At 35.9% G+C, this 23184-nt stretch overlaps 1 protein-coding gene across 4 annotated transcripts; it reads right to left on the bottom strand.

Annotated features, from left to right (window-relative positions):
• Window positions 1-6376: 6376 nt before the first annotated feature.
• mcm9 (minichromosome maintenance 9 homologous recombination repair factor) lies at window positions 6377-22499 on the bottom strand. 4 transcript variants are annotated; one of them, XM_058756821.1, is made up of 13 exons: window positions 22322-22478; window positions 21063-21418; window positions 15755-16071; window positions 15213-15294; window positions 14540-14740; window positions 13196-13279; window positions 12939-13058; window positions 12220-12394; window positions 11076-11278; window positions 8126-8329; window positions 7967-8049; window positions 7739-7884; window positions 6377-7013 (listed from the first exon to the last, which is right to left on the bottom strand). In XM_058756821.1, the coding sequence occupies exons 2-13, from the start codon at window positions 21379-21381 to the stop codon at window positions 6380-6382; spliced, it is 2568 nt and encodes an 855-aa protein (XP_058612804.1). In that variant the 5' UTR covers window positions 21382-21418; window positions 22322-22478; the 3' UTR covers window positions 6377-6379. The 4 variants fall into 4 exon arrangements, 2 of the variants coding, with proteins under 2 accessions (XP_058612804.1, XP_058612803.1); XM_058756820.1 differs by having other exon boundaries at window positions 13189-13314; window positions 22322-22470; XR_009267702.1 differs by lacking the exons at window positions 6377-7013; window positions 7739-7884; window positions 7967-8049; window positions 8126-8329; window positions 11076-11278 and having other exon boundaries at window positions 12257-12394; window positions 13196-13314; window positions 22322-22499.
• Between the last annotated feature and the right edge of the window lie 685 nt (window positions 22500-23184).

The following is a 23184-nucleotide window of genomic DNA, read 5'->3' as shown; positions in this document are numbered from 1 at the left end:
ATAATCTAAAAAAAAAAATCCAGAAATCACAATGTATGATTTTTTAACTATTTATTTGTATGATACAGCTGCAAATAAGTATGTGAACACCTGTCTATCAGCTAGAATTCTGACCCTCAAAGACCTGTTAGTCTGCCTTTAAAATGTCCACCTCCACTCCATTTATTATCCTAAATTAGATGCACCTGTTTGAGGTCGTTAGCTGCATAAAGACACCTGTCCACCCCATACAATCAGTAAGAATCCAACTACTAACATGGCCAAGACCAAAGAGCTGTCCAAAGACACTAGAGACAAAATTGTACACCTCCACAAGGCTGGAAAGGGCTACGGGAAATTGCCAAGCAGCTTGGTGAAAAAGGTCCACTGTTGGAGCAATCATTAGAAAATGGAAGAAGCTAAACATGACTGTCAATCTCCCTCGGACTGGGGCTCCATGCAAGATCTCACCGTGGGGTCTCAATGATCCTAAGAAAGGTGAGAAATCAGCCCAGAACTACACGGGAGGAGCTGGTCAATGACCTGAAAAGAGCTGGGACCACCGCTTCCAAGGTTACTGTTGGTAATACACTAAGACGTCATGGTTTGAAATCATGCATGGCACGGAAGGTTCCCCTGCTTAAACCAGCACATGTCCAGGCCCGACTTAAGTTTGCCAATGACCATTTGGATGATCCAGAGGAGTCATGGGAGAAAGTCATGTGGTCAGATGAGACCAAAATAGAACTTTTGGTCATAATTCCACTAAACGTGTTTGGAGGAAGAAGAATGATGAGTACCATCCCAAGAACACCATCCCTACTGTGAAGCATGGGGTGGTAGCATCATGCTTTGGGGGTGTTTTTCTGCACATGGGACAGGGCGACTGCACTGTATTAAGGAGAGGATGACCGGGGCCATGTATTGCGAGATTTTGGGGAACAACCTCCTTCCCTCAGTTAGAGCATTGAAGATGGGTCGAGGCTGGGTCTTCCAACATGACAATGACCAAGCACACAGCCAGGATAACCAAGGAGTGGCTCTGTAAGAAGCATATCAAGGTTCTGGCGTGGCCTAGCCAGTCTCCAGACCTAAACCCAATAGAGAATCTTTGAGGGAGCTCAAAGCCAGAAACCTGACTGATCTAGAGAAGATCTGTGTGGAGGAGTGGGCCAAAATCCCTCCTGCAGTGTGTGCAAACCTGGTGAAAAACTACAGGAAACTTTGACCTCTGTAATTGCAAACAAAGGCTACTGTACCAAATATTAACATTGATTTTCTCAGGTGTTCAAATACTTATTTGCAGCTGTATCATACAAATAAATAGTTAAAAAATCATACATTGTGATTTCTGGATTTTATTTTTTAGATTATGTCTCTCACAGTGGACATGCACCTACGATGACAATTTCAGACCCCTCCATGATTTCTAAGTGGGAGAACTTGCAAAATAGCAGGGTGTTCAAATACTTATTTTCCTCACTGTATATATGATATTACTATAGTTTTTCTCACAAAAAACAGTAAAAAAAAAACTCTGCAAGCGTCACGCGCGCTTTAGTATGCGTGTAAACGAAACCATGCGTCTGCGCCATTCATTCACACAGAGACACCTGGCTTTAAATAGTCTTTTTGTGGCTTAATATTCACAGAGAGTAGTCCATATCGTGTTTTGATATAAGTGTACTGTCCTACTTGGAATTTGCCAAACATTAAATGACATTCCGCCTTATACAGTAAATTCCGTTTTTATGACTGGATCCTGCGATTCCATCTGTGTTTTCCGCATCACGGAATCCATAGGGCCTTAGATTTTCTTTCATTGGAGCTCAAAGGAACACCTTTATCAAGAATTGCTTTGCAACTCTTGGTGTTGGCCAACTGTGAAAAGTTTTTTTGGACAAATTTGATATTTTTTGCAGCTATAAACTTTACAATGATTCTTCAAAATCTTTGGAAAAATACAGGTTTATGCTGTTAGTAACTAATAACACAACTTTCATTTATGAGTTAATTTCTCCTAACACTGTTGAGACACTCAGAAGGATGTTGCAAATTTCACAAACTTGCTAATGTGTGAGTCAGTGTTTCTTGATCAGCAATTTTCTTTCCAGTTAACAGGCGATGGCTGACCATGCAGAGGAGGATGTGTTGCCCAACTTTACACACATTTAATGTGTCAAATGCACGCTTATGTCAAAAACATATTTATATTTATCACAAAAATAGAGCAAACTAGCTTTTTCTAAAGCAGATAAGAGTTTGCTCCATGACAACTCCCATAAACCTGCTAGTCGCATTGATTGATGTTTTTTCCCCTGAAGCATTCCTGGTGAAGAGGTGCAAAAACAACATTCATATTACACCTCTGGGTTTATGTAATCGAGCTACACCCCAACTGTCAGAGCAACACGTTCAGTTCTATCCAGTTCATATGATCATGTGCAACAGAAGAAGATCATAATTACCGGAATTACAGTTTGCAGCATAAATGACTGCTTCTCATTGATATCCATGCTTACCCTAAAAGAAGAGTGTTCTAGCTCAGGCCTAAAAGGAAAATCCCAGGTCCTGCCAAACAAAACTCCATCTCTGCTGAATAGAACAGAATAGAGTTTAGAGAAAGGTGCTCATTTAGATGTGCAGTGGCTCAAATGTTCACTCAAAACACCAAAATCACTCAGGCATATGGTTTTGACATGAGCCAACACATGCAAGGCTTTCAAAATTGTCAAAACAACCTGATAGGGAACCTGAAAGCTTCACGCCTTCTGACTTAAAGACCAAAAGGCTTTTGACTAGAATTTTCAATTACAATGGCATTAAGTTCTCTGGAAAACTGCATTACATTCTCTGCTAAGACAAGTGGCATTTATGTGGGTTAACAAAGTTAAAACATCTATCCATCCATCTCTATAGGTAAATATAAACAAACATTTTGGATAAATTGTAACTTTGTAATTTTGATGATAAATTGATTTAAAAAAAAAAAAAACCTTTTGAAAAAACTAAACTCAACTTTTAAGTGCATTTAAACGTGTGTGAGCTTGTGTTAACTTGTATGTAACTATATAAGCTATATATCTATCAGTTATATAGTTAGGCTATAACAGTACCTTCTTTTTGACTGATAATAAATAGATAAAACTTTAGAAAAACATAAATGTAACTTAAAATTTTGTGAGACGTGAAATTCTGTAAAATAAATGTAAAATGAGAAAAATGTGAAGAATATGTAAAATTGCATATAGCTATGTTGGTATTATCTATTGTTTACATAGTTATATATAACAACCTTTAAAAAAATGTAACAAAAACTTTTAAGGAATACAAAAACTTGTAACTATACAAACTGTAGATACAGTATCCGGACTAAAATGATTCTTATTTGCTGCAAAAAAAGCTTTAAAATGACAAAGACCCAAATTCAATCCTCTAAAACGCTGTAAGATGCCAAATGAATGATGTAATGGTGAGCTTGGGGATCCTTGGTGGCACATTCAGAGACATTAAATCAATAACGCTTCATTATTGATAAGGCCAGTGATCCATCTGCAGGAAGTTTAGGATCCATTAACGTCTCATCTTACCTTCATCCTCCCTTTAATACTGAAGCTGTACAGACCTTGACCCTCTCCACCAGAAGGTTAGACTTCACTAGTAACTCAGCCAGTAAATGGAAATGATCTCATAACTGCTTCAAGACAAAACAGAAGCTTATTATAGTCAAATATTAACACATGCATCAATTAAAGCATGTCCTTATTTCAAGAACAAATACGGCATTATTAGGCGTATAAAAAACATATACACTCTCACACACACCAATAACCTTAGAAATGTGCCTAAAAAGAAGATTAATTTAATTATAAAACAGCAATACACAAAATAGGTGGAAGTGCTTGCAGTTAAAGAGGTTTGCATGATAAACAAGTAAAATGTGCTTGACTTAACCATCATGATTTTGACCTTGGGGACTGCAGCAGATCCTGTCCTGCATGATGCTATTATCACCTATGCAGTACCTTCATCCCTAAACTCCCAATGGAATGCAATTCGTCACCATGACAAATAGACAACATCTCTTCACCATGGTGTCATTTATTGCTCCCGAGGGGTAAATTGTTCAAGCCTGAAAACATCTCTTACAGCATCCACTAAGCATTGAAGCATCTGTTTTGATGGTTATTTGGCTTTGCATGGGCTGAAAGGCATCTTTAGCCTGGCTTTATTTTTGTTGGGTGAATACAACTATTGTTGAACAACAAATCACTGCATGGCAATTAAACATGCGCTATTAGGTTGTTAATGTAACTGGCCCCATTATCTTGCACTGCTTTTCTATATGTTTAGAACTGGCTGGTTACTTAAAGTGTGTTTGTTTGTTTGAAACTAAAGAAGACTAATTTAAAGCTCCCTTGTACACACAGACAATTTTCGAAAAATAAGCTGCAGAAAAGGGTCATTCATAAATCATCATGGTTATGAGGTCAGAACCATGTGGAAATGAACATGGCCGCCCAGTTGTTTACAACCTATTCGGTATTCAGCAATCATAAAAGAGGCAATTTAACTATAGAAATCTTAAAGGTGAAGTAGAAAAAAAACAGTATGTTTGATTGTAAGGGTCAGAGGAAGAAAGAAAAATTGTCTTGTAAAATTAAACTTCAGGTTTTGGTACATAACCTTGATTATCAGTGTAAGTGGACTTTAGGGGGGAAAATGCTAGTGTAGAATGGTGCTTTTTAATGTAAAGTTCTGCTCAAATGTTTAAGAATCTCTTGCAAAATAAGTGAGATGTTTATCATTTTAAAACAAGAGCAATGCTGAAAATAGCATTTGGCCTTTTATTTAGTATTACTTTTTTCTTTTTTTTGTGGAAACCCATTTCCCCCACCAAATAAAGATAATAAAAAAAAACTAAAAAAACAATTGCTACTTTTTATCACGCAATTCTGAGAAAAAAAGTCAGAATTGGGAGATGTAAAAATTGCAATTGCAAGTTAAGTCAAAATTGCAAGATAAAAAGTCGCGGCATATAAACTCACAATTCTGACTTTATATCTCACAATTTTGACTTAATTTGCAATTGCATAAACTCACAATTCTGAGAAAATATCAGTCTATTTCCCCCTCAGAGTTGGACTTAAAACTCGCAACGGCAAGTTTATTTCTCACAATTCTGAGAAAAAAAGACAGAATTGTGAGTTTATATGCCGTGACTTTATATCTCACAATTTTGGCTTTATATCAAGCAATTCTGAGGGGGAAAAAGCCAACTCACAATTCTGAGAAAAAATTGCAAGATGTAAAAATGTATGCAATAAAATTAGGAGAAAAAAAAAAAAAGTAAAAATTATGAGATAAAGTCACAACTACCTTTTTTATTTTTATTCGGTGGTGAAAATGGGCTTCCATAAAAAAACTTAAAAAAAAAAACATACAAAAAAACTGAGGGGTATGTAACCTTGCATGTAAAAAAGTACAAAGGGGTATATAAATATGAATATAACCATATAAACTGAGTTACTGAGAAAACAAAACCAGACATAAAATGTAACTGATATTTACTGAATGAAAACATAAGTGCAAATAAAGATTTTTACTGTGACATCAGAATCTGTTTAGCCATTAAAATACATCACACTGCATTTAAATGAAAAAATAAACACAAAAAACACATATACGGTTAATACACATGACAAAAGTCTCCTGCTGCATTAGTTCCAGTCAGCATCTAGATCTTCATCGTCTATGACAGATGAGCTGAACAGTGAAAAACCTTTGAGGAGTCCTGCGGGGCCTCCGGAGCCCAACTCAAAACATCTCCTCTTCTTTGTAGCATTCTCTCCGGCTTCTTCCTGTCTGTCGGAGGGCTCTGTCCTCATGTTGCCCGTCTGCATTGTGGTGGCCTTCGCATCTGTGGTTGTATTTTTCCTGGTCTGTGTGCTTGTGTTCTCCTGGTCTTCAGAAAGCAGGTTTGCTGGCACTTTGTTTGTACTGCCGTTTGTAGCTGGGACTGTTTTATCTCCAGTGTTTTCCTCAGATGAGCCCATAAAAGAGAATCTAGAAAGTCTGGCCAGAGTTGAACTGGCCACCTTCACCTTTGGGTGGTCTGTCCTTGGTGGGGATTGTGGGTGTTTATTAGTGTTTCCATTATTCTCACCTGGAGAGAGGCTGTTGAGTCTGGACAGCAGCTGTTGTTGATGTTCAGTGTCCTCAGACGTCCCTTTTTGAGCTGTGCTCACATCATTCAAGACCTGAGAGGAAACATCTTTGATTTTATTGTTAGTTCCTAGCCGGGGTTTCTTATTAGCTCTGCTGCCCTCTGCTGGACGACGTAAGCTTGACCAATTCCCTCTTTCAGCCCGTTTTTCTGGCATTTGAGGTGCGGTAGGTTTCACCCCTCATGCACCGCCACTTTGACACTCGCTTTCGCAACCGCCTGATCAGCACGAGTCATTCTCTCTCTGGGTTGGAATGTGAAGTTTGTGAGTTTGCTACGTAAATCCTCTCTGCTCTCGGCTCTGATGTCAGGAGGACTGATGGCTGTGTTTTTTCTTTTTGAGGGTTTCTTCCCTGTTTTGGGTGTACTGTGGGAGAATATCTCCTCTAAATCGTCGCCGGTCTCTCCTAAAACTCGTTCCTCACTCAGCAGGAGGGATGCTTTCATCTCTTTCAACCGTTTGGCTCTGAGCTGTTTGGAGCCCTTTTCCACAACAGCCTCAACCATGGATGGATCCTCATCCTTCTCCCACACAGAACCCTTGTGGCGTATGGAACGGCTGTTGCTAGGCAACACCGCCGTGCCGCCCAGTGTGGTTGTGGCGGTCTGTGTGGAGGTAATGACGGGGGAGGTGTGAACGACAGAGCCAGTTTCAGTCGGGGAGGATAAGGAGTGGAACCAGTCCAGGCTAGGGTCTGAATCAGTGGTCACCTCACCACTACTGTGATTTTGACCAGCTTGACGATTGCTGGTGTGGTCACTATGTGGTTCGGTCCCTTTAGGGGAGTCCGGTCTTCTGTTCTTTAGCCTAAAGAGGAGCACAAAAGATGTTCTTAGGAGGAATCTCAGATCTTTGAAGGGCTCAGATGAATTTTAGGCAAGTTTTCTATGTGCTGTAAAATATAGAAGCCCCTTTCTTCCACTGAATAAAAAAAAAAAAAAAAAAAAAAAGGTAATTCCTTTTTATCTCACAATTCTGACTTTTTTTTTCTTACAATTACACGATACAAACTCGAAATTCTGACTTTTTTCTCAGAATTGTGAGATATACTTGCAAATGCAAGTTATAAATTTAGAATTTCGAAATATAAACTCAATTGTGAAAAAGTCAGAATTGTGAGTTGATATCTTGCAAGTATTAATATATTTTATTCTTGATAATGTTTGATTCATATTACTAATTAAGTACAATTGTATAAAACTGTATTTTAAAACAAAACTAATAATACTAACTGGTAAAATGTATGTATATAAATATATATATATATATATATATATATATATATATTATTACTATCAAATATGTATTATTATTATTATTATTATATTTAAAATGTATACAAATTAAATTAACTTAATTTTACTATTATGTAAAATAGTATAATTTATATTATTATATTAAATACTATTTTGTATTTAAGCATTATATACATATTTTATCATGAATATTACATATTAATACATTATCTTTTGTCTTTAATAATACTTTTTATTTATAGTACAAATAAATTAAATTTATCATTTCAGTTTTACCTTGAAAGTCTGAGCAGTTCTTTCTGTAGGATATCCGTCAATCCCAGCCTCTCGAGCACAATCTCACACTGTGTTTTATACTGTTCACAGGGGTCATCAGGAAAAGAGGTGTGTAGAGCATTCACATTTCCAAGAAGAGCGCCTCCCTAAGGCAAACATAAAAATATACTTATCCAGTCCTCAACAATTTCATATAGCTTCCGGATGATGAAGTAGTAATAAACAAACCTGCATGGAGCACTCCATAACAGACACCACAACAACAGCGTCCTCTACTGTCACCGCCTCTCTGAACATCAGCCTGGCATGAGCTGAAACACACAGAGAGATGAGCATCAATTCTGATGAGATGATCGTTAGATATTATGCTGCATGTGAGCATCTGACCCTCAGCAAGGCGGCTGAGACTCTCCAGCATGCGGATGGTCGTCCGGGCGGCGTTACGGCTGTTGCTCTGTCTCTGCAGCTGATAGTAGCGGCTCAGGATGGTGTTTGCTTCCTGTGTTATACAAGGCTTAAGAGTCTTAATCAGGCAGAAATAGGCCCTCATCTTCTCCATACTCCATAAACATGAAGACTCACTCGGCGCTCCTTGTGGGAAAAACACGAGGGAAGAGAGGTGAGAGAAAGGGAGAGACGTTAAGATGAATATTTTATAAATATGCAACAAATGGCAAGGCTTCACCATTAACTTCTAGTCAGTATCAAAGAGTTTCTCAGCCAGATGAGGGGTGAATCAGCCCTCGAGGGGACAGGTTTTCCTATCAAAGTGGCATCACTTGGGAAAATAACAAAGACTGAACAAGTAACAAATCTCATGAGGGAAGCAGTCAGGCTGGATGGGGGGCTCTGATCCAATAACAAATCAGATGACACCTCACAAACTACATTTTTTGTATATCACGTACAACAAAAACATGCACTATATGAGCCAGGTATCGAGTTAAAAATGTGTCAAAAAATATATTCATGGAACCAGGACATGATTCAAAGGAAGGGGAAAAAAGGAAATTCTGTAGGGATAGCCTAGAAATGCAAAGGCAGGTATAAGGCCCACTTCTAGTGCAAAAAATTATTTAAAAATGATCATAAATACAAACATTATATGGAAAATGTTTGAATTTCTACAAAGAATATTATGTAAAATAATAGACCGGAGGAAACATTACAAGTATTCACATTTCGCACTGGTGGATTGTAACCAGGTGGTAAGTACGGCAAGAAGAAAAAGGAAATAGAGAATAGGCAATTTATTGAAAACTGCATTTAAACTCAAACAGGCTGTTCGTCAGCTGATCAAAAGTTTAAGACCATAGCCTTAAAAAGTTAAAATCTGCACAAAAATATGGCTTTCATGTCATTGTCCTTCAGGCAGTCATACTGTCATGACCTCCTGATGGCAAAGGCAAAAAGTCACAAGCAAGTGCATGCGCAACGCACCATCGCTGCCGAGGTTAGACACAGTACGACAGTCATTTTTAATTTCTTAAAAGATCCTGAGAGTTATGAGACAAAAAAAGTCAAGTGGTAGACCCAAAAAAGATCAGGGTTACACGCAGGATGGTCCAAAAGAGCGACGTTATTCTCCTGGAAGAGGTCCTTCATCAGGTGGGCGTTGTGAACTGCAGCGTTGTCCTACTGAAACCGCACAGACGAGGGCCCTCAGTCAAGAGGGATGCCCATTGCAACATGTACACATAGCCAGCCACAGTTTGATGCCCCTGTGCAACCTGAAGCTCCATTATCCAATTGAAGGAAAAAGCACCGCAGATCATGATGGAGCCTCCTCCACTGTGCCGCGTAGAAAACATCTCTAGTGGGATCTCCTTGTCATGCCAGTAATGTTGGAAGCCATCAGGACCGTCCAGGTTAATTTTTTCTAGTCAGGGAATAAAACTTTCTTACACCTTTCAATGTCCCATGTTTGGTGCTCCATTGCAAATTCCAAACGGGCAAGTTTGTGGCGTGGGAGGAGACGTGGCCTTTGAAGACGTTTTTTGTTCTTTAAGCCCTTCTCTCGCAGATGCCGTCTTATGGTTATTGGGCTGCAGTCAGCATCTGTAAGGGCCTTAATTTGGGTCGAGGATCGGCCTGTGTCTTCACAGACAGCCCGTTGGATCCTGACAGCCCGTCCGGCTCAGTGCAGGTGAATTTTATTTTAGGTCTACCACTTGACTTTTTTGTCCCATAACTCTCAGGATCTATTAAGAAATGTAAAATGAATTACTGCATCCAACCTCGGCAGCAATGGTGCGTTGCACACGCACGTGCTTGTGCGGCTCAACAATCCTGCCACGTTCAAAGACAGAAAGACTTTTTGCCTTTGCCATTAGGAGGTCATGACAGTGTGACTGCCTGAAGGACAATGACATGAAAGCCATATTTTTGCCTTATGGTCTTAAACTTTTGATCAGCTGATGAACAGCCTGTTTGAGTTTAAATGCAGTTTTCATTAAATTGCCTATTTTCTATTTTTTGTCTCTTGCTCCTGTTTCTTCTTTTGGCATTTTGAAGCAGTACTTACAACCTGGTTACGATTCACCAGCGCGAAATGCAAATACTTGTAATGTTTCCCCCAGTCTTAAGATTTTGTTCAGGAGTGTGTGTGTGTGTGTGTATATATATATATATATATATATATATATATATATATATATATATATATATATATATTACTTTGAATAAATAAAATAACAAAATGTTTTATATAATTATATAAATAAAGTATATAAAATGCTATGTAAATCCAAATACATGGTTATAACCCTGAAAATGTAAAATGTTCTAACTATATATTTGGAATTATGTTTATAATTATAACTTTATATTCAGGATATATATATATATATATATATATATATATATATATATATATATATATATATATATATATATAGGATTTATATGATATATTCAGATTTCTTATATTTATTTCTTCTTTCAACCTTCAAAATATAATATAATCATATATATATATATATATATATATATATATATATATATATATATATATATATATATATATATATATATATATATATATATATATATTTCCCATATTTATTTCCTCTTTACACAATATAATATAATGTAATGTAAATGAAATATAAAATATGATATGCACCTACTTTGAAAACCCCTGATATTACAAAACAAAAGATTTTTCTCTGGACCAAACCTTTTTCTATATTTACAAATATATATTTAGATTTCATATATTTATTTCCTCTTTAGCCCTTCATAGTATAACACAAAATAATATAATGTAACGTAATTTCAATGTAAAATAATATAATATACAATATCACAAAACAAAAGATTCTTCTCTGGGACAAACCTTTATTCTGCAGGATAAAGGAGGAGATTATTTTGTCCCATTCTGGGTTTTTAGTATCCAGCAGAACCAGTACGAGATCAAAGCGGCTCAGGAGGGGGCTCGCGAGGGCCACGTTCACAGAAACTGACACATTAGGGTCGTACTGCCCCTTTGGGTTAGTAGCTGCCAGGATGGTGGTCCTTGTGTCCAGTTTGCACACCATTCTACAAAAGAGGAACATGGGACATTTAATGTGATGCTCACAAGCCTTTGGTTAGGGGTGGGGGAAAAATTTGATTCTTGGATGCATCGCGATGCAGACATGGACGATTCAGAATCGATTCACAAATGTCAAAAATTGATTTTCTATTTCTGAATGTTAATTGATAGTGTGATGTTGACGGAATGCAAAAGGCAGAACTCTAACCCCCTAATTTACACTGCACGCGTCTGCGGCGTGTTACGGCTCCGACAAGGTCGGGCAAATATTGAGCGAAAAACGCCGGGCGACAACCAAACGCTGTGAAAAGTGGAAGATGAAATGCAAACAGGGTGTAAACATTGTTTTTAGAGGCGTGCTCTGCCCTAAATTTGACACGCCCCAAACCAGTGGCGTTGTAGCGTTACCAGCAGCACTGAGCGCAGATCTGACGCTGTAGTGGAAACGCATCATAACAAATCCAAGATGGCAGCGCGTGAAATCAGACCGGAACTGTCTGCGTTAAAAGCTAGCGTACGGAAGCACTCTGGCTTCTATACAGTTGAAGGGGGAAAGGTCCTGGACAAGAGCCACACTAAAATCAAGCCAAACTAAAATATTTTGGAAACACAACAACTATGAGAAACCATATTACAGAATATGCTTAAGTCTGTATTGATTTACTAAAAGTATGCTGCTACAGGCACATGTTTCATTTCCTGTTGGTTCTTTGTAACCTTGTTGTTGACTTGCCAAATCACTTCCATTTGTTGTATTAATAAAAGATCTTGGAAGTAAATTCATATGGGTCATTCCAGATACTTTGCTTTAATAGTCAGACAAAAAATGTAATCTTCATTAAAACAAAAGATGCATCAATAATCGTCGCATCGCAGCCCTCTGAATCGTTAGGTGCCTAGAGATTCCCATCCCTACTTTTGGTTAATTAATTCCCCCAGCACTCACCCGGCTTTGGCCACACTGATGGTTTGTTGCTCCATGGCCTCATGGATGCTGGTGCGGTCGTGTTCTTTGATGCTGTTGAATTCATCGATGCAGCATAGACCTCCATCAGAGAGAACGAGGGCTCCTGCCTCCAGATGCCACTCTCCAGAGTCCTTAACAGCCGCCACTGTCAGACCTGACCAGCATTTCACAATGATACAAACAATGATGCAACAGCACTAGATTCTCACTGCACAGTAGAAGTGAATAGTGCCTAGTATGTGTCAAAAATAGCATGTGTATGCAGCAATCTGAAGTGTACAACAATATTTAACTTTACCCATCAGACACCTCAGCACTACACAAAGTTTGGTTCTGGCTCTATTTAGCTTTTATTTCTTCACAAATTTTAGGGGTTTTGAGTAGGAAGAATTATACTACTTATATTAATTTACATAAATAGTCTACCACTAAGTTTTGAGTTGGTACAATTTTTAAAATAATTTTTTTTTTTTACCAACATTTGCTGGTAGCCATTGACTTCCATAGTAGTGAAAAAACAACAGAAGGAAGAAACTCATACAGGTTTGGAACAACATGAGAAAGTAACTGATGTCAAAATTTTAATTTTTAGTGAACTTTTTAAGCAAAGTATACATTTCTACAAGTATACAACATTTCCCTAGAGCGCTGATTGTGAATTGCGAAGGTGATGTGAGGTTCAGAAGAACGTGTGGAACCTGCATTAGTAGATCCGATTCCTGCAGTGAGCACAGAGCGTGGTGTAATCTTAGCCGCGTACTTCAGAAACTGTGATTTCCCAGTGCCTGGATCGCCCACGAGCAGCAGATGAGACTCTCCTAAACAGAGTTCATACTTTGAGTCAGAACTATTCACAAGAGCAATATACTTTTCAAGCACAACTCTGAACTTTGTTTCACGATAAGTCTAAATGTCAGACTGCCCATTATGTGGAATGTGAATGCATACCTCTCACCTTGGTTCCAGACACATCTATTCTCTGTACCCCACCTGCCAAAACCATAGCAACAGCCAGCTTGACGACGTACATGCCGAACACCTGAGGGCAAAGACTCATCAAGATCTCATTCCTGCCTTCAGAATGTCAAGAGAAAGAGAGACAGAAAGAAAGAATGAATAAGAAAGACAGATTTTATGATTCATAAACCCACACTGAATCCCATGAGCTGTTTTACATTACGATTGGCTGCTAGGGTGTTCTAGGTCACTACTAGGTGGTTCTCTCTGTTTTTTCCCACTTTTTCTAACATCAATGTGAAAATCACGTATTTGACTGTTCAGAATAGTAATAAAACACTTTTGCTCAAAAAGCCACATGATTTGAGGTATTATTCATGTTCGCAGCACAAACAACGCAGAATGAGTTACATGTCAAAGTTTAATACTTGCAGTTAGGGATTTGTTCAAATCCCTGAACTAATAACCCTATGAGCAATAGTAGCCTGATAGTGATAGTTTGTCTCAGAAAACACCACTGGCAACAGATTACAACATTGTTTCATGCACCTAATCAACTGAACTTCCTCTACAGGGATTATAATTGCGTTTGTATAGCAATAAGAAAAAGAAAAATCTATTAAATGCTGAGAAGACATGGTATTAAAAATGTCATATTGTTTATTTGTACTACTAGACTGGTTTCTATGGAAGCCCGTTTCCATCACTGAATAAAACATTTAAAAGGTAATTGCGACTTTTTTTCTCATAATTCTGAGATATAAACTCGCAATTCTGCCTTTTTATAAAGAACTGCAAGTTATAAAGTCAGAATTGTGAGATACAAAATCGCAATTCTGAGAACATATCAGTCTTCCCCCCCCCCCCTCAAAACTGGACTTTAACTCGCAATTGCGAGTTTATATCACGCAATTCTGACTTTATAACTCGCAATTGCGAGTTTATAGCTCACAATTCTGACTTTTTTTCTCAGAATTACATGATATAAACTCACAATTGCACGTTATAAAGTCAGAATTACGATTTATAAAGTCACAATTGTGAGAATTCGCAATTCGGACTTTTTTTCTCAGAATTGTGAGCTATAAACTCGCAATTGCGAGTTATAAAGTCAGAATTGCGAATTCTCACAATTGTGACTTTATAAATCGTAATTCTGACTTTATAACTTGCAATTGTGAGTTTATATCATGTAATTCTGAGAAAAAAGTCCAAATTGTGAGGTAAAAAGCCGATAAAAAGATAAAAAGGTCGCAATAACCTTTTAAAAAATGTTTTATTCAGTGGCGGAAACGGGCTTCCATAGGTTTCCCAGATTGAATACTTTAAAAGAGACACCAACCAGCAATGGGGTTATGTTTGTGACTGTCCCAGAAATCTTCAAACTCCTTCTGAATGTCTTCCAGCACCAGTGCTGTGGTGGACTGCTCATTGTTGACCTCAATATAGTTTGCTTTCAGCACAATCTCCACATCACAGCGGCAATCCAGAAACATCGGCTTCCAGCGCTGACACACAACTCCATACACTGTGATGTCATCGCCTGCGAGAAACGAATGAGGGGAAAAAGACACATGATATTGCACTGAGGAATGTTGCTATTATTATATCAGTAAATAAAAAAAAAAAAAAAAACACAGTGATAAAAAAATTTGCACATAATATGATGCAAAAAATGCTTATATAACATAAATATATATAATTTTTATTTTATATAATTAAAATAAATTTTAACATATATAAAATAAATTAATTCTACAACATTATACAACAAATCTGATTATTTACAATGTTATTGTTATTGCACTGAAGCACATGACTGAAAACAATAGGAAGTTTATGTCGGAATTCATTCATGAGAAAATCTTAATAAAGCCAGTATTAACGGTGAGCAGGACTGGGCAGAGTAATTATGTGATACAGATATCAGTCCTGCACTGTCAAATTATTTAAGCCAGTAAATATATGGATAAACTACAGACTGGACTCTACTTCTGCTGGTACTCAGCATTTACCTGATTTGCAGCTGTCCACAAGATCGTCCTCCAGGATGATGAGCATAGATCGAGGGATACTGCCCACTGACAGTTTCTGTACCTGTTGGTGAAGGTGCACTGGTCAAGATGTTTACATACTTCGAGATGTAGAATTAAACAATATCTTTTTTTTTTCAGAATTTTTTGTAAACGCTTTTACGTTACATTTACGTATATTATTTGATTTTTAAAACATTATTTTAATTATATTTTATGAAATATACTAAAATTATATTATTAATAATTATAATATTATTTTATCTTTAATTTTAATTTATATACTTTGAATTTTTTTATTTAATATGTTGTTTTTTTAAGTTTAAGACCCATGACATGTAGTCTCAGCCATGGACATCACGCCCACAGACCGTTGGCTGAACGTCTGATGCACAAGACACACAAAATGGGAAACACTGTGAGTTTCAAAGTCGTCATCTGCCAAACCCAGAGAAAGCAGAACTGAACTATTTCTTTAGAACCAGGTTGCTCCAGGGTGACTGGATGAATAAACACCATCTCACCTGCTCTTGGATTTTGATCTCCTGGTAGTCCTTGCAGGCGGCCGGAGGGGCGTCACTTCCTGACAGGCAGGTGAATTTGAAAGAATTACATCCTTCCTCATTGGGGCAGCTGGTGGGTGGAGTGAAGGTATAAAACTGCTCAAAAGAAGCTTGCACGGAGAACACATGCCTGCATTTATTGCACATGTAGTCTCTCTCATACTCCAGCACTTTAGTCACACTGGTGCGAATGACCGTGCCCGTGACGGACAGGAAGTGTCCCACGTCTCTAGCTTTAGGAATGTGATCTCTGGTCAGCTCGGGACACATAGGTAAACCTAAAAACATGTAGTAAGGAAAGAAAGCCATATACTGAATTGAAACAGCATGAGGGTGAGCAAATGTTGACTTTTTCTGTCGACTATTTCAAATTAACCACCAGGTGTCAGTGTTATTCCACCACAGCCTTCTAAGGCTCCTGTTTGAGAAATTCTGTCTCCTGCTGCTAGATGGTGCTGTATGTTCATTCATTAAAAGTTCAAAAGCAGAGTTACAGTCTCTTGCACTTTCTTGCATAATGAATCAACTCAAGAGTGTGTTCAATATTTGAATATGACCTGGCCCGGCATGGTTGCATCATAGAAAAACATAAAAGAAAGAAGAATCAAAAACGTCAAAGTTACTTAGGCAATAAAACTGCATTCACTTCTTCTTTCCCCTCTAACCACAGACACAGACTGCAGTGGCTATGGAGAAAATGGGTTTCAGTAAAGTGTGTTTATTCGGATGAGTCACGTCTGCAGGGCTACAGATGAAGAGCGTGTAATTACAGGTGACGGCAATCATCTCCTGCAGGACGTGAGAGAAAAGCACTTGGCTTCACCACAATGCAATACGATCCATCCCACATACCTCAGGGATCAAACACAAGCCTACACGTCATCTAAAACAATCTTCACACTCTTGCTGTCTATGTCAGTCTGCTGTTTTTAGATAAGCAGATTAGGGCTGGACGAAACACTGAATATTCATGATATATTCATGATCAGGATTTTGATTAAAAGCACCTTTGTGAAAACAGCAGATTTTAAGGATTTTGACCATTGTGTTTCCCAAATATATTGCCTCATTAGACAAGAACACAACATTTTTTAAAAGCACAAAACAAAATTCCTGAGAGAACCGTTTCCATAGCTAGAAACAGCTTTTTTTTTTTTTTTAAATGGAACAGCTTCTCCGATTTAAATTTCTGCAGCACAAACAGTATTCGAAGTTTGTACTTGTATAATCCTGTTTTTTTTTAACATTAATTAATTAGAACTAGCAAAGAAAAATACTTCTAATCCATCCATTAACCTTAGTTAATGTTAATTCCAAAATGTATTAATTCATTATTAAAAGAAGTGTTAATAGTATTTAATGGGCCTGAGCTGGCTTGAACTAACAGTGAATATTTGTATTTCTATTAACTAATGTTAACAGAGATTTAAAGAAATACTGTAACAAATGTTACAGTTGCTCATTTCTAGGTAATATTAGTTAATTCATTAACTAACATTAATTAATGGGAAATTATTGTAAAGTTTTACCATCATGTTTAGAAAGCAAATAGAAAGAAAGAAAAAATAATTCATTAAGTCACTTGCTTCTTTTATTAAGCAAAGATGCATTAAATTTATATATATATACATACATACACACACACACACATACACACATATATTAATAATAAAATAATGTTACTGTTTTTACTGAATCTTTTACCATAAGAAACTACTTTTAAAAGTATTAAAAACTTTTTAATGATGGTGCATGTGGGTAAATATTGCTATTTTCTATGCACTTATTATGGTGCATATATATGAAGATTAAATATTAATTCTGTGTTCATTTAAAAATAGTGAGGAAAACATGCCTCAATGATTTTAATTAGATTTTACAATATTTATCATCTTGCATTAAATATTTCTAATCTACTTGCCAACAATGTTTATTCAGCTATAAATACTGACATATAGAATATTATTAAAACGCTGAAAGATGGAGCAATATTTTAGCTATCTCACCCAGTCTGACCTTTACTGAGCATCTTTCTTTATAATACAGGTACGTCACACCTCTTCAGGAAGACAACAGACGATTGTACCCACCAGGTTTGCTGAGACACCACCTGGATACACAATATTACTCACTAATGACCTTCACCAAAGCATGAAAGCATCCAGACACATGACGTGCGTGTTCATCGTGATACGACCAACGGTCTGTGAGCTTTTTATGGCTATGTGTCCTATTTTCAGACCCCTTTCATATTCACAGCACGCTGGATCTATGAGTGGAGACTGCACTCGGGCTATTTATAACTCTCCTTTGTCCACAAATGGGATAAAACATCCAGGGAACAGGAAAGGTCAGTCAGCTGATTATTGCTGACACACTCCCTACAGCACTCAGAGTCTTGGCTAGATCCATCTAGAGACATTTACACAAGTGGTGCTCCTCGCCCATACAAAAGTGGACAACCCAATGCCAGGGTGTTGCTATGTGATTGTTAAGGTGTTTTGAACAGTTTTTAGTGCATTGCTATGTGGCTGCTTACTAGCTTAAGTCAAAATGGTTTCACCTAAAGTCTCTGAATATAAATTATCATTAAATTAGAGAAATTAATTATTTATATGCAATATTTTTTGTATTATTTATAGTTTTAAAAAGTATTTTAAAATAGCATTTATTTTCAGATTTTTGGTTTTCTTTTTTTATAATTTATTTTATAAGGTAATAATTCTATATGTTATATGTGTGTGTGTGAGAATAATTTGGAAATACTTAATGAAAGATTCAAGCTTGCTCTAGATTAGCAAGTTTAGAAATTAATAAATAGGGAAAAACAAGATTAGTTGAGATTAGAAATGACAATTTATTTACAACATTTAAATATTTTTGAATAGCATTTATTTTCATATTTCGGTTTTCTTTTTTGTTTAATTTTTGTAATTTTATGTGCTGCAATTTTTTATTATTGCTGTAATTTTTTATATATTAGTATTTATTGTATTATTTTAGATTTAGTTTTTATTTATGTCCATTTTAGTACTTTTAGTGTTTAGTAATGTTAGCTGTAACATTGCTAATTTATTGATAAAATATTAGTTTTTACTAAAGGTTTTTCAGAAAATATTTACTAATAGTTATAGTTACTACTAATAATAGTAGGATTACTAATAATACTAATAATATTTATTAATGGTTATTATAATAGTTTGTACTAATAGTTATAATTGCTACAGATAATATTAGGATTATAATAGTAATAATATTAACTAATAGTTTTTACTTATATTACTGTTATTTTAAAATAGCATTTATTTTCATATTTTCATTTTAATTTTTGTTTAATTTTTAGTAATTTTGTTATGTGCTGTTGTCATGTTTATTATTGTTGTCATTATTTTTTTATATTTTATTTATTTCCATTTAGTAATTTTCATGTAACTTATTTCAGTTAGTTGCCCAGCCACCAAGCACAAGATTGATTGTAAATTATTAGTCTGACCACTTTTAAATGTTTCCTCAACAAGTCAAACAATCTGAGAAATCATTAATTCACACCACATAGATCTGCATATTTTTTCTTCAAAAATTCTCCTTTTACGTTCCACAGAAAATATAACAGCATACTGTTCGAAGCGACATGAGGGTGAGTAAAATACGGAGAGAATTTTCATGAAATATTCCTTTAAAGCCTCATTCAGCTGTTCTTTCCTCTGACAGCCCATGTGTCTGTCTGACCTCTCTCTGCTCAGATCCGGATCAATACCCCTCCTGCAGAGCCCTTGCTCCTCTTGTGTTACATCATGCGGTGTTTGCACTCACACCTGACCAGCTACTCAAAGCTTCATCTGATCTCCCTCCAGTTCCCTCTCACAGCGAGCCAACATCCCGACGCGTAACAAGACTGTTGTTACAGAGAAAAACACATCAGCATATCCTGCAGGTTATATGACACTAGATCAGAGGAAGCGACCGTGATAACAGATAACGGTTCGCGGCAGGACAAACGAGCTGTCTGCCACGGTGTGCTGGGGTCTAATTGCCTGTAGAAGGAAACAGCCTCTGTGTTGCATTGACAAACTAATAGGCTGCAAGCCTTCAAGAGCAAATGAAACAGACAGTCGGAGGCACTCTGTGGCTTTACAGCAGCACAGATCTACCAGTTACACAAAGAGAACAGTCAGCCATACACAAGCCACTTGTGATCACGGGGACGTACATGTCATATTGGAAATAGAGGAATTGTTTACTGTTGTGCATAAACAGGGCCAATAGTTACATTTGCTAGAGCTGCAATATTTATTGCACATACTCTAGTCTAGACATCCTGGAGTACACATACAGCATTACTCTCGGTACCTGGACAGACAAGTCAGTAACACTTTAAAATAATTTTCACTAATAGGTTGATGCCAAACACTATATAATGCTTAACTGATCTGAATGATCCGTTTTTGAAATGTAAAAATTATAAATATGTACATACTTGTATATCGACTATAATGATATTTTACATAAGGAAATAATCCCGTAATTATGTTTTGATACTTTAAAATGAAAGATATGATTCAAACTTTATTGTACAAATGAGATTCATTTAGATTAGAAAGTAGAGATTAGAATGAGTAAAAATGATAAACTTAAATTCCAGACAAAATGTTTTATAAAACTTTAATAAATAAATATGATATAATTATTACATATATTATATATTCAATATTTATAAAAAAAAAAAATCTAAAGTTTATATATACACATATAAATTATATTTTATAAGCATTTTTATAAGGCAGTAATTATATCTAAATTAAAAATCTTTTTTTAACTAATTAATGAATGATGTGATTCACCAAGATTAGTTGACAGTAGAAATGACTTTATTTACAATTAAAACTCATTAATATAATACATTTGCAAAACTGAATAATGAAATTGTTATTATAGTCATTGTAAAGTGTTACTGATTATTTTTCCTATTATTATTCTACTCTATTTTTTCCTCTTTTAATGTTGATTTGGAATACGTTGTACTTTTTTCCCTTGTATTTTTCCCAAAATAATTTGATGATTAAGTGTGTGATTTCTGCACCACTAGCTAATAAAACAAATTATTTCCCAGACAGCTTTTTCAAAGACTCCCTAAGTTTATGTTATTGGTTATTGTGTCAGGCTGGTCTGGAAGTAGCACAAACACCCAGAGAAACCATATAAAATCTTGGATGTTGAGTCCTGATACGGGTGTCAGTGTGAAAGAGTGGACGCTCTTATACATGCTTACCTGATATACGAACATGCAGATTGTGTTTGAGTTTGAAACTCTCCTGAGGTGAGGAAGAAGACTGAGATATGGTCTGGGCTGCTCTGTGCAGGGCATTGTCAAATATAGGCAGCACCTGACTGGGGAACGCATTGAAACACTCTCCAACCTCCATATTGTCCTCGAATAAGGTCATGGCATTCACTACAACAGGATAGTGAGCATCTTCACTGGCCTCCTGGAAGATCTGTAGGATGTCATTCTTGTGGTGCTCCATCACATAAGTCTCAAACGCCAGTCCTATGAAGGACACCTGATCCGGACTGAGCATCATGTTCATCTGAAGACTGAACAGGACCACTTAGACATGAAGTATTCTGCAAGAGAACAGCGGATGATGGTCTGAACATAAATTACAGTTCATCTTTACTTCCATACTTACACTTGTATCATAGTAAATGGAGAGTGTTTTTTATGCATTTTAAATGAATTTATAACAGAAAATGTACATTTTTAATTGTTTTAAGTGTTTGATTTAGGGTTTCCACACCTTTTGACAAAAGTATGACCTTTCAATACATTTGTGATTACTAGACAAGCAGGTTTTGTAAAAGTAATTGAATGAATCAACTAGAAAAATGTATTGACTATAAAACTTTCTCACACAACTTATCCCAAATATTTCCAGGTTTTTCATAATGATGGGAAAATCATTAATAATTATATAATGCTTAACTGATCTGTAGTTCATGTTCATTGAAAAGTATGAATTAAATGTGAAGTTACAGGAAGTTTACTATTTCTATTATATTTTCTCTTCATTTTTACGTTTTGAAAATACTTTAAAAAAGTACAGCGAGATTAGTTGAGCTATTAAATTATTTCACTTACAATTACAAGTAAATATAATACATATAATTAAGTAATAAATCATCATAGCGATAATGATAACCCAAACACTTTTTAAAACCCATTTTATCTTTTTTGCACTTGACAAAGTATTTTATGAAAGCACAAATGTTTCATGCATTCTCTTAATTAATCTGAGCTCATAAAATTGTATGAATAACAATTAAGTTATACAATAACTACTTTAGAAGGAAGTTTTAGAAGGACACGGCTGTTTGACAGCTGATGTGGTCTTGATTCAGCAAGCGTTCAAACCATTTCTTTTGCGCTCATTACTCTCTCGAGCAAAATTTTGCAAACAATAGAAACCTACGATTACAACAACATGCCCTGTTAATATTTCCTTCCCTACAGTTCTGTATTTGACATACCTGGATGGATGAGCAGTAGTTATATAACCTACATTAACAATATTCACACATGGGTGTTTCTTCCTGTCCGTGTTTTCAGATTTGGCGCTTTATTTCTAATCTTTCTGCACTGTAGGGGAGCACGTGTAAACAAACTGAAATCTAGCAAAAGATAACTCATTCTAAACCGTACATAATACTATAAAAGTAGTTTTAGTATCTAATCTTTTGTTTAATTTGTTATTTTTGTGTATATTTTAGCGCTGATATATTAAAGGGTATGTGATAAATACTAACTCCCCCGTTTCTAGACTTGGTAGAACCCAGTGAACGGAAAACGTGCCATGTATAAAAGCCAGTATAAAAGTCCCGCTTTTTTAAATATTCAACCTTATTTTGTTTCTGGCTAAATATTTTACAAATAAATGTTAATTTTGTTAGCGTAAACCTTACGTTTGCATTTTCCTTGAAGACTTAAAACTACGTATTTGAATTCTGACTCTTGCAATAAGGAAGCTGTAATAAGATGTATGAATAAGATGAATCATACTTTTAATGTTTTTTTTAATTATCTCAAAGAAAAAAGCATTTACTTAAATTCTAATGAACTTATATACATAACTTTTAAATATTTAAATAAATGAAATGGTACAGCAAAAATGATTAGATATTTAAATTATTACTATCCATTAAAATGTATGCAATAATTAAAAAAAAAAAAGTTTTAAAATTATTTTTTATTTATTTTAATTAACAGCCTTTGTTCTCTCATATGTTCCATTCTGCAGATCATTAAAAAAAAAAAAAAACATGAACTTACCTCTAATCTCCAATTATCGATTTGTCATTTTGGGTTATTGTTCTTGTATAAAGAAAAAGTCAAA

This window comes from Onychostoma macrolepis, chromosome 20 (genome assembly GCF_012432095.1).
Source record: "Onychostoma macrolepis isolate SWU-2019 chromosome 20, ASM1243209v1, whole genome shotgun sequence".
Lineage (NCBI taxonomy): Eukaryota > Metazoa > Chordata > Actinopteri > Cypriniformes > Cyprinidae > Onychostoma > Onychostoma macrolepis.
Note: the sequence above shows the minus strand (reverse complement) of the source record. Positions and strands in the feature narration are given on the sequence as shown.